The sequence below is a fragment of the Erinaceus europaeus genome, chromosome 10 (assembly GCF_950295315.1).
Source record: "Erinaceus europaeus chromosome 10, mEriEur2.1, whole genome shotgun sequence".
NCBI classification, from domain to species: Eukaryota; Metazoa; Chordata; class Mammalia; order Eulipotyphla; family Erinaceidae; genus Erinaceus; species Erinaceus europaeus.
In genome coordinates this window covers 115,380,474-115,393,025 of record NC_080171.1, presented here as the reverse complement: position 1 = coordinate 115,393,025, position 12,552 = coordinate 115,380,474, and the positions used below count along the sequence as shown (strand labels likewise).

The following is a 12,552-nucleotide window of genomic DNA, read 5'->3' as shown; positions in this document are numbered from 1 at the left end:
AGAGACCCCGGTTCAAGTTCCTAGTCCCCAACTGCAGGGGGAAAGCTTTGTGAGTGGTGAAGCAGGGCTGTAGGTGTCTCTCTGTCTCTCTCCCTCTCTGTCACCTCTTTCCTTCTCGATTTCTGGCTGTCTCTTTCCAATAAATAAATAAAGATAATAAATAAATTTTTAATTAAAAAATCTCTAAGATAAGTGAGATATTTGAGGATGTAAGCATATTAAGGAGAGAGAGTGGCAGGGATGGTGGGGGACCCTACGGTGATACCAGAGGAGTAGCCTGGGCAAGCAGCTAACCCAGGACATCTGTGGCAGAGAAAGAAAGAGTTTGGGATAGCAGAATGCCCTGTGTCTCACACAGGGTGTGTGTGTGTGTGTGTGTGTGTGTGTGTGTGTGTGTGTCTGTGTGTGTGTGTGTGTGTGTGTATGTGTGTGTGTGTGTGTTTGTTTCTGAAGCTGAATTAGCTCCGAGTTGTCCCTGAGCTAAAATTCCAACTATGTGCTTGATATTTCTTTGGGTTATTCATGTCACCAAAGGACTCACTGCCTCAGTTTACCCTATTCATATCTGCACCAGAAGCCACACTTAGGACTTGTTTTATATTCTTATGTAAAGCAAGTCACTACGGATGGAATCGACATTGAGTTCACCCCTGCACCAAATGCTTGTCTGTCGGCTTTCACTGATGTTTCAGTATATTTCCTCCTCAGAACCTTACCACTTAGCAAATACTTGCCAGATGAATTCATGAGCTGAGGTTCCTTACAGAGAAAAAAGTGGAAGCTGTTGGTAAAGTGAACTTGTGGAAGCAGCTTATGAAAGTCCTGGCTGCTCTGTCTACAGGGAATTTCATGCAACTGAGTCATTTCATTAACTACACAAAAATCACATGACTAAAATCTGTTGGCCTATCAGAGTACTCCTTTTGAAGGTGCATAATTGCAAACACCAAAGCATTCAGGGCAATTGTTTAAATAATGTATATATATATATTTTTTAATTGTTGTCTTATTATTGTTGTTATTGTTGTTGTCGTTGTTGGATAGGACAGAGAGAAATGGAGAGAGGAGGGAAGACAAGAGAGGGGGAGAGAAAGACAGACACCTGCAGACCTGCTTCACCGCTTGTGAAGCAACTCCCCTGCAGGTGGGGAGCTGGGGGCTCGAACCGGGATCCTTAACACCAGTCCTTGAGCTTTGTGTCATGTGCACTTAACCCGCTGCGCCCAACTCCCGTATGTATATTTTTTATTTTGAATGAGAGACGTGGAGAGAGAAAGACACAGAGCAATGTTCAGCTCTGGTGCTGGAGATCAAACCTAGGACCACAGAGCCTCAGGCATGATGTGCAGATGTATTTATACTTTTCTCCTTGTGTGGTTTTATTTGACAGACTAGTGTCTTCCCACTCTTCTGCTGAGTGTGCTGCCATTTTCTCTGCAACAGGGAAAAGAAATATTGGCACTTCTCATTGTAAAAGCCTCATCGAGTCACATACTGTCACTGCCAGCTAGAACTGGGATATTTTAAAGAATATTGACCTCTAGATCAGCATCTGACCCCTGTGCTTTTATTCTTGAAACATGCTCCTCAGACCAGTCTAGTACTTGAAAGGCAATCGGCACAAAATTAAGACCACCACCTGGTAGCTTTGTCTCAACATCCCTCCTGTGGATGGTGCAAGTGGTGCGTGAGTGTGAACCACACCACATGAGGGCACCCGTCAAACCCAGCCAGGGACTGTGATGGAAACTCTCCTCAACCAAGAGTACAGCACACACCTTGGGGGTGGGGGGGTTGCCTGCTCACGTGTGAGATATGGGGAACTTGTTTTTTTCTTTTTGCCTCCAGGGTTATTGCTGGGGCTTAGTGCCTGCACTATGAATCCATCCACTGTTCCTGGAGGCTATTTTTTCCCATTTTGTTGCCCCTGTTGTGGTTGCTATTGTTATTGTTGTTATAGCTGTTGTTGTTGGATGGGACAGAGAGAAAGGGAAGACAGAGAGGAGGAGAGAAAGATAGACACTTGCAGACCTGCTTCACTGCTTTCAAAGCGACCGCCCTGCAGGTGGGGAGCCAGGAAAGCTTGAAACCAACCGGACCCTTGCCCTGTGTGCTTTAACCCTTTGTGCTACTGCCCAGCCCCGATATGGGGAACATTTTGCAAGAAACTCTTGACCATGAAGTCAAAAGCTTTTTAAAGTGATTTATTTTATTTTTTTTATTTTCCCTTTTGTTGCCCTTATTGCTTGTTGTTGTAGTTATTAATGTCATTGTTGTTGGATAGGACAGAGAGAAATGGAGAGAGGAGGGGAAGACAGAGGAGAGAAAGATAGACACCTGCAGACCTGCTCCACCGCCTGTGAAGTGACTCCCCTGCAGGTGGGGAGCCGGGGGCTCAAACCGGGATCCTTGCGCCGATGCTTGCGTTTTGCACTATGTGCACTTAACCCACTACACTACCGCCCAACTCCCAGCGATTTAAAAAAAAAAAAAAACAGATTAAACAGTGAGAGCAAGTAAACAGAATGAATGAACTTGATTAAATGGATTCCCACAGCCCAAATGTTCAGTGATAAAGAAGGCAGCCAAATAAAATAAGCACATTAAGGCAGAGTGTAACCCCCCACCCCCGCCAAAGCCATTAAAAGTGAGACTATGTTGTGTTTTTCTTTTTTATATAGGACACATCCATCCTTCATAATGGTAAATCCAAAAGTGAACTATGTTCAGAATGCAGTTATATCCATTAGCAAGTTAAACAACAGACTTTCAGACTTCATGATATTGACTTAATCCTTTATCTTCAGAAACACATTTGCATGACACTCACAAGTAACCTTGTAGGTGTTCCTCTCTAAAGACTAGATTTCGGGCAGAGGGTAGACAGCATAATGGTTAGGTAAACAAATTCTCATGCCTGAGGCTCCAAAGTCCCAGGTTCAATCCCCCGTACCACCATAAACCAGAGCTGAACAGTGCTCTGGTTTAAAAAATAAATAAAATAAATAAAGGGTTTAAAAAAAAAAAAAAAAAGACTTGATTTCAGATTGGGCCTATTGCCCAGACTATGCTGTCCAGGATCCCAGGGCTGTGGGTTGCAGGGGACGCTGAAGACCAGGCATGACTGGCTGGGAGTGGGAGTGGGAACATTTAACTGCTTTCCAAAGCTGCTTTTTTTTTTTGCCTCCAGAGTTATCACTGGGGCTCAGTGCCAGCACTATGAATCCACTGCCCCTGGTGGCCATTTTTCCATTTTATTGGATAGGCCAGAGAGAAATTGAGAGAGAGAGGGAGAGAGAAAGATAGACACCTGCAGACCTGCTTCGCTGCTTGTGAAGCGACCCACCCCACCCCACCCCCTCAGGTAGGGTTCTCGAACCAGGGTCCTTGCACAGGTCCTTGCACTTACTACTGTACGTGCTTGACTGAGTGTGCCACCACCCACCCACCCCCACCCCAAAAAGCTGCTCCTTTTATATTTTAAAATTTGAGATTCATAAAGGAAAAGTCAGGCTGTCTTGATTGGCATGTGCAAATGTGAACAACTGCTAATTTTCTGAAATTCTTTTCTCTTCACATGAAATCTCTGGGAGGAGATCTCGGAGTTCCTTTTGTTCCTTTCCTGTGCTCACCCTCAATGATCAGAGCATCAGGTAATGATATCTCCTGGCCAGCCTGAGGGCCTGGAGATGACATCAGGCCCAGACACCGCTGTTGGCCCCAGGTGGCATACAGGCTCGACAGCAGGGACTGGCTGCTGACGTAACTGTCCTTGTTTCTAACTCGGGTGGTAACCAACAGAGTTTAGTTTTGCTTTGACAACTCCTCCTACAGCCAAAACTATTGTTATGGCCCACATGTCAGTGCTGTTTACCCTAAATAAGGAAAAACAAAGTCTATTCTGGGCACAGAGCAGTACTTGTGGCTGGGGTTATTTTCAACATTACTATGGCATGCTGCCCCCTTCAATGTGGCCACTCTGTGGTCCATTTCTCTCTCCCTCTCTCTCTCCCTCTCCCTCTCCCTCTCCCTCTCCCTCTGAGACCCTCTCCCTCTCCCTCTCCTTCCTTCCTTTCTGAAAAGTGCTGTGACAGACACGCAGCCTGCTCTGAAGTCTCTTCACACAGCCCTAGGGCATCAGAATGCTTCCGAGATGTTTTACGCACATATGAAACAAACTGTTTAGACCTCAGGGGAGAAAAAAGACTGTGCTTGCATGAAATGAAACAGGGAGAAAAGTTCCCTCCTGAGAGATGTTTTCTGCTTTAACATTTGAATTGCCTTTTCTCATTACCTGGGAATCTTGTCTGTAATTTCCGAACCTTGTAAACTAAAACTGCTGAGGGAGATTGAGAGTCCTGACTTCACAAGAATCTCTGTGGTGTATTTTCGTGCTGCCATGCATTGAGAAATAATGATGAGGGAAGGGGAGAGAGAGAGGGAGAGAGAGAGGGAGAGAGAGGGAGAAGAGAGTTGCTGACTGGGAGGGAGAGCAGGCAGGAGGCAGGAAACAAAGTATGAGTGTTTCCTGCTGTGGTTATGACTTTGCCTGTTGCCAGTGCAGTGCTTAGCTTCAAGAGCAATGGGAACTACTCCCATCAGTTAGAGACTTTGGGGAGAGGAGGACCCAGAGCATGAGGGACGCTGTGGGCACTGTGAACCGTGCTGTCGGAACTGGATCCACCGCAGAGAAGTGTTGGTGGCTAGGCGTGCTTGCATGTGTGCTGTGCGGGTAAGCTCTCCATTTCTTCAACTCTGAAAGCTTCCAGCAGAGATCCAAGGAAACGGTATTGTGTTGAAATTTGTCGATCTCCCACTTTCTGTCTCGTCTGACTTGCTGTTTGCCTGTTAAAAGATTATTGAGTGTAATGGAAGAGGAAGTCTGGCTGCATTAAGCTGGTCTGTTTATGTAACATATTGCTCTGTGAGGCCAGATGGTTAGAAAGGCAGTCTGACCATGGCTATAGGTTGCTGTCTGTAACACTGGCTGTTCAGCTGTTCTGAGGATTTGAAACCCTGGACTTATTATTTGCTCTGTGACACCACGACTTCCTGCCTCTGAACTGGTTTCTGTAGATGGCAGTTGATAATTGGTAGCCACAGTCTGCGGTCAGAACCACAGCATTTGAGTCTAGCACCTGGGCTGGGCCCCGCTGATACAGGAGAGAGAGAGAGAGAGAAAGAGAGAGAGAGAGAGAAACACAAACACACTCACTTGCTTGCTCTCACACCCCATGCTGGCTATAACTGCAGCTCTGCTCTGAGCTGCCTGGAGAGGAGATTACCTGAAGCAAAGGGATGCTTTGAACCTGGGGAGGCTGGGGGAGGTTGCATCACAGTTGGACTCCCTCTTCCAGAGGACTCGATTATGTCCAGTGACCACCTGAACAACAGCACACTGAAGGAGGCCCCGTTTAAAGACCTGTTCTTGAAAAAAGGTACACTTCCAAAGGTTGGCTGTGGGTAATGCCTGATTGCTGGGGTCTGTTGTGGTATTTGGAGTTGGGTTTGAAGACAGAGTTGAACAGTGAGAAGTTTGTGTCTAACTGACAGGGGATGTCTCTCAGCTCCAAGAAGACTTTAGAGCTGAACTCTTTCAGAAGATAGATTTCAGACTTTTTTCCTCTTCTCCTTGTCTGTGGTCTCATTCTTCCTTCTAGAGATGTTATGTATCAGTACACAGGTTTGCTGCTTTGGGGTTTTGTTGGTTCAAATGCTCTACGTATGAGGCTCACAGAGAGACTAATAGATAACTTTTTTTTTTTTCCTTTTCACTCTGAATCGTTGATTTTCAAGAAAAGATGTATTTACTTCTTGGGATGTGGGCAGCTTCTTGGGTAACTTTTCAAGTCACCAGTGCAGTTTCCTAATAGACATTAGGAAAGAGAACTTGTGTCTCAGAAAGGGAGACAGAGAGCCAGCGGAAGTGACAGACAAACTGAGTAACTGTTAACCAAGGAACACTCCGAAACCACTGCTCTTAACTGTGAATAAGACAGTTTCTTATGCAGCTATAATCCTTTTCTTTTTCTCTTTTTTCTGACATGCTTACTGAAATTAGTAATGTGGGGGTAGGGTGAGGGTGGGTTTTAAATTAATCCTATAGAGAAGATCATGTGCATTTTTTCCCATTTATAGCATGATAAGAGGAGAAGACTTTTTTTAAAAGGTTTGTAATTGCTCTTATTTCTCTTGCTGTGTTTCCAGAAAACCCTGTCAGTCATCTTTGATCAGAACATACTTAGCTCAATTTCTTTTTGAAGAGATAATCAAACTGTAGGTTCTGAAATGCATGGTGAAAAGTTGTGTTGGACTTTGAACAGTTGAAAAAGATGTTACTTTAGCTGAATAGACTTGGAAGAAAGAGAGAGAGAAAGAGAGAGAGAGAAAGAGAGAGAGAGAAAGGAAGAGGCTGCTTCTGCCTGGCTGTCCTCTAAGGATTCTGAGGTTAATTTAATCATCACTGCTGCTCCCTGCCTGCCAGGGTCATCAAAGGTACCTGGCCTTGGACTGGAGTCGGGCCACATTCTCAAGTCACACCTTGCCCTTAGAGGACCCTGTGCCACTTGCCTGCCCTCTGCCTTGTCTCTTCTGCTACACCTCATGGGTCTAGCTGCCACTTTTATTTCCATGCAAAACTGTACATGTAAATACAAGATTGTAAAGTAGTATCCTGGAAACAGGTAACTTGCAGGCTCATTTTTTTTTCCCCGTGAAATTTCCCACTGCCTTCAAGCGGTAACTCGAATAATTTTACAGAATAGGAAAACCTCCACACCATTGGAGTCAATAATGGGTGTTGAGCAGAGCCACAGCCTGAGAATGAAGGTGCTGGGAGTCTCTTCTTGTAGGGCTTTCTTCATCTGTTATCTATAACAAACACTGGTTTTTGCGCTGGCCACATTTACCTGCTGAGGGTGGGTGAACAAGATATGGTCCTAGGGCTGACCCCTGGGGAGAAGGAGACAAAGCAAATAAGCAGGACCTGGGACGTATCTCAGCAGTAGAGCGCAGGACTTGCATGGATGAGGTCCCAGGTTTGATCCCTGACATTGTGTTATGCCAGAACTGATCAGTGCTCTAGTCTCTCTCATAAAATAATGGTGATGATGAGGATAGTAGTAATACTCAATCTTTAGACAAGGCAGTACTGTGACAGAGTTCACATTCACACAAGGGGTTAGAAAAGAGTGTCTGACAAAAGACAAAGCAGGAAATACTGCCAAATTTGGATACTTCCATAGGGCGGCTTTGTTCCCTTCTGTTGAAAGACTTGTTGTAAGGTAGGTAGGTTAGTGTAGCCAATTCATTCCATGGAAGAGAAAACTCAACTTACAAACGTAATCGTTACGATCACAGCTCTTAACTGTTTTGCCTTCTGAACTTCAAGCGGTGAGGTTATTCTTACTGTACAGCCTCTGCATTTTCCCCTTTGACCACTGTGTTTAATGAGTGTGAATTTTCATTCAATCATTAAAGTCTCCAAGAATATTTTTATACTAACAGTTCACAAGCTTGAAGCAATTATAGTCTATGGAGATTCCTGCTTCTACCCCCCATCCTAGCCCTCACTGCCTGGTCGCTGTAGGAGCCTGTAAGAAACATTCATCACTTTGAAGTGTCACAGAACCATAAATATAAAAAGAGTAAGACATCCCCTAGGCTATCATCTTCTCACCAAAACCATCTCTACCCAGGAGCACAGAAAGATGGAAACGAGGCACAAGTTTCATGTGCCTGAACCCCAGCAAGAACTGAGGAGAGCTCGCTGGGGTGAGGGGCTGCCTCAGTGGCTGCTAACTCTAGTTTCTGTCATTCCAGTATATTCTCACACAGGGGAGTGAGGTGTGAGTGTTGCCCTGTATTCCAGTGGGAGAGAAACTACTGTGGGGTAGTGCCTGACTTTGTAGACAGCATTTAGTCCCTTCAGAAACATCACAGAATTCTGTATGGGAACCATTCTGATAGTTTCCCAGTTGTTCACATAGCCTGATTAAAGAAGAAGGCTAGGGGCCAGGCAGTAGTGCACCTGGTTAAGCGCACACGCTACAATGCCCAAGGACCTGGGGTCAAAGCCCCTGGTTCCATCTGCAGGGGGAAAGCTTCACAAGTGGTGAATCAAGGCTGCAGGTGTCTCTCTGTCTCTCTCCCTCTCTTTCTCCTCCTCCTCACCTCTCTATTTTTCTCTGTCTCTATCCAATAATAAAATAGAATAAATAAAATTTTAAAAAGAAGGTTAATGAGAGGCCCAGACTTTAACACCCCCCCATTATGATTTGTGTAGGGACACAAATCATACCTCTAGAGCTTAAAAATAAGCAAACGTTTAGAAACGAGGGTGTCTGTGAAGAATGATACATTAATGGAGGAAAGACCAAGAGGAAGGTGGTGCCAGCCACCCCACAAATAGAAATGAGTGTTACATTAGGAGCCTAAGGTGGGAGCCACACTCCCTCCGAGTGCGTGCGATAAAAATAGTACAGACACTCATGCCTCTAGTATGAGTCAGTTCAGCTCTTCATTGAACTGGGGAATAGGACAACAGACCTCATACTGTTTCTTCTTTTCCTGTAATTCTCTGTGGCACAGCTTGGAATTTCTTGGAGATGTGTCTGTAAAAAAAAAAAAAAAAAAGAGTGATACCATCATCACTGTCGTCACTGTCACTGTTTCACAGTAATTAAATAAGCTGCTGTGATGCCTCCCTGCAAATTTTAGACTGGTTTTATTATAAAATGTGCTGCTGTCCATACTGTAATGACTCACTCAGTGTAGCGTCATGAAATAGAGCCCCATGAAAGGAAAGGGAGGATGAAGATTTGACTTAGGCCTAAAATTGCCTTTCCTTGCACGGCCTGCTTTTTTGCTCCTTTTGGATTGATACGAATAGCTGTTGTGATCAAGGTAAACATATGTTGGACCGTGTTCCAGATTCATATTGGGAATGTCAAATTCTGGAAGTATACAATCCCCCCCCCCCAGAATTCTTCTGTTGTATTTGTTTGTTTAACTTTTTTCCCCTAGAATTCACCTTCTTCCTAGCCTTTCCTTCCCTCTCCAGCCCCTTAACCTAAAACTGTAGACATTTTTCCATTAAACAGGCCCTAAGTTCTGTGCACTGTCCACATCCCCTCTCCCCTAGCACAGGAGGGCCAGACCGGGGGAATAGCAAGAGAGCCGGTTTCAGCAGGAAGTGGGCGTCTGGGGAACTGCTGGGGGAAGTCCTCTAAAGCTCTGAAGATGGCTACGTTTGAGATCAGGAATGTAGAAATCCTCAAACAAGACACCCTGAAGAACAGAGGTGCTGCATCTCATCTGCTGCTCACCTTCAGAAGGGAGAAGGCAGGGACTTTTTTGTTTCTTTTCATGTAATGCTTATTTCACTAGTCATGTGAAAGTTATTTTCTTGAGAAAGTATAAAATTGGGACACTAATTAGAGAGCCACAACGGGGGGAGGGGGAAGGGCTGGTAAAAACACTTTGGGGGCCCCAACTGCCTCTGATCAGTCTCCATACAGAGGCTTGGGGCATGTGGGGAGGTTCAAGAATCTAGGGGGAAGGAAGAGACAGGAATCACTTATCACCATTATTATAAATACGTGGAGAGAGAGTGGAGGGGGAATGGGGCATGCTGGGATTGGACATCTGCCCTTTAATCTTTTTTTTTTTTTCCTCCAGGGTTATTGCTGGGCTCGGTGCCTGCACCATAAATCCACCGCTCCTAGAGGCCATTTTTCCCCTTTTTGTTGCCCTAGTTGTTGCAGCCTCGTTGCGGTTATTATTGCCATTTTTGACGTTGCTTTTTTGTTGGATAGGACAGAGAGAAATGGAGAGAGGAGGGGAAGACAGAGAGGGGAGAGAAAGACAGACACCTGCAGACCTGCTTCACCGCCTGTGAAGCGACTCCCCTGCAGGTGGGGAGCCGGGGGCTCGAACCGGATCCTTATGCCGGTTCCTGCGCTTTGCGCCACGTGCGCTTAACCCACTGCGCCACCGCCCGACTCCCCTGCCCTTTAATCTTAATCTACCATTTAGACTGTGGGTATCCTAGGTTGCCACAATGTTCACTTAATTTGCCTTTTGTGACACATTTTTTTCTGCCACCAGGATTGTCACTGGGGCTCAGTGCCTGCACCACTCCAATATTCCAGATGGCCGTTTTTTGAAATTTATATTAGTGACTTAATAATGATTGACAAGATTGCAAGATAACAGGGGTACAAATTCCGTACACTTCCCTCCACCTGAGTTCCGTGTCCCATCCCCTCCATTGGAAGTTTCCCTATTCTTTCTTTTCTTCCTTTCTTTCTTTTCTTTCTTTCTCTTTCTTTCTTTCTTTCTTTCTTCCTTCATTTATTGTCGATTGATTGAATAGAGACAGCCAGAAATTGAGAAGAAGGGAAAGATAGAGATACAGAGAGACACCTGAAGCACTGCTTCACCATTTGTGAAGTTTTCCCCCTGCAGGTGGAAACAGGGGCTTGAACCCGGGTCCTTGCTCATTGTAATGTGTGCTCAACCAGGTGTGCCACCACCCAGCCCCGCAAGCTTCTATATTCTTTTTTTTTTTTTTTTTTTTTTTTTGCCTCCAGAGTTATCTCTGGGGCTGGGTGCCTGCACTACGAATCCACTGCTCCTGGAGGCTATTTTTTCCCTTTTGTTGCCCTTGTTGTTTATTGTTGTTGTTGTTGTTATTGCTGTCATTGTGGTTGGATAGGACAGAAAGAAATCAAGAGAGATGAGGAAGACAGAGAGGGGAAGAGAAAGACAGACACCTGCAGACCTGCTTCACTGCCCGTGAAGCGACTCCCCTGCAGGTGGAGAGCCGGGGACTCAAACCAGGATTCTTACGCCAGTCCTTGCGCTTGGCACCGTGTTCACTTAACCCGCTGTGCTACTGCCTGGCCCCCAGCTTCCATATTCTTTATTCCTCTGGAATATGGACCAAAATTCTTTTTTTTTGTTGTTGTTGTTGTCTCCAGGGTTATTACTGGGGCTACAAATCTGCTGCTCCTAGGGGCCATTTTCTTGATTATTTTATTTTACTTTATTTTATTCTGGATAAGACAGAGATTAAGAGGGGAGGATAGAGAGGGATAGAGAAAGATAGACACCTGCAGACCTGCTTCACCACTTGTGAAGCGACTCCACTACAGGTGGGGAGCCAGGGGCTTGAACCGGGAGCCTTACGCCAGTCCTTGCACTTTGCTCCATGTGCGCTTAACCCGCTGCGCTATTGCCCGGCCCCTTTCTTCTCCTATACTTTACCTCTCTGAAAGTATGGGCAAAATTGTTGTTGGGGTGCAGAGGGTGGAAATTCTGTCTTCTGTGATTGCTTCTCCACTGGACATGGACATTAGCAAATTGATCCATACTCCCCAACTAGCTAATTGTTATTTATGATAAATAAATAAATGTAAAAAGATTACATTTATAAAAAGGATACAGTTCTTTTTTTTAATTAAGTTTATTTATTTATTTTCCTTTTTGTTGCCCTTGTTGTTTAACATTGTTGTGGTTATTAATGTTGTTGTTGGATAGGACAGAGAGAAATGGAGAGAGGAGGGGAAGACAGAGAGGAGGAGAGAAAGACACCTGCAGACCTGCTTCACCGCCTGTGAAGCGACTCCCCTGCAGGTGGGGAGCCGGGGCTCGAACTGGGATCCTTACGCAGGTCCTGGCGATTTGCGCCACGTGCGCTTAACCCTCTGCGCCACCGCCCGACTCCCAAAAAGGATACAGTTCTACACAGCATCCATCACCACAGTTCTTTCAAAATCTTAGAGACAGTCTGTTTACTTCTGGTATTTGGTGTTTTTTTTCCCCCACAAATTCATGTGTTTCAGTTTTCTAGATTCCAGTATGAATGAAACTAACCAGTAGTTGTTTTTCACATCTTTACTTCTTTCACTGAGCATAATCACCTCCAGTTCCAGTTCCATCCATTTTGTTCTAAAGGCTACAGGATCATCTTTTTTGATTGCAGTGTAGTAGTTCCTCATGCATTTTTAGTGGGATTTTCCTGTTGAAAGTTACTGAGGAGTGGGAGGGCAGGTGTTGGGGTGAAATTGTCACACACACACCATATATACACACACACCAACACGCACACACCAACACGCACACACGCACACAGAGAGCCTGAAGGGGGATCCTGGAGGGAAAGGTTAGTTGGTAACACAGGAAGCTGAGATCTGAAAATTGTCAGGCTTGTTTCAAAAACTCTGTATTTACTCCATATTTACTCTGAAAATCATGTGGACCCCTCTTGGAAACAATATTTGTTGCTCTGAAGAGGATGAAATCTCTCTCTCTCTCTCTCTCTCTCTCTCTGCCTCCAGAGTTATCACTGGCACTACAAGCCCACTGCTCCTGGCAGCCATTTTTTCCCATTTTATTGAACAGGACAGAGAGAAATTGAGAGGGGGGGGAAATATAGAGGGAGAGAGAAAGACAGACACCTGCAGACCTGTTTCACCATTTGTGAAGCGACTCCCCCCGACAGGTGGGGAGCCAGGGGCTCAAACCCAGAACCACAAGCGGGCCCTTGAG

At 45.3% G+C, this 12,552-nt stretch overlaps 1 protein-coding gene across 14 annotated transcripts in view; it reads left to right on the top strand.

The window, feature by feature from the left end:
• LDLRAD4 (low density lipoprotein receptor class A domain containing 4) overlaps nt 1-12,552 on the top strand; it is a 511,331-nt gene that overhangs the window by 466,331 nt on the left and 32,448 nt on the right. Inside the window, exons 1-2 of one of the 14 annotated variants that reach the window (XM_060200618.1) lie at nt 4,670-4,732; nt 5,358-5,438. The exons of 12 other annotated variants lie outside the window; for them this stretch is intronic. In XM_060200618.1, the coding sequence (XP_060056601.1) occupies nt 5,369-5,438 (70 nt within the window). In that variant the 5' untranslated portion in view covers nt 4,670-4,732; nt 5,358-5,368. Of the gene's footprint in view, nt 1-4,074; nt 4,733-5,357; nt 5,439-12,552 lie in introns of those variants that run through there. One more of the 14 variants, XM_016190842.2, reaches the window with a different exon arrangement.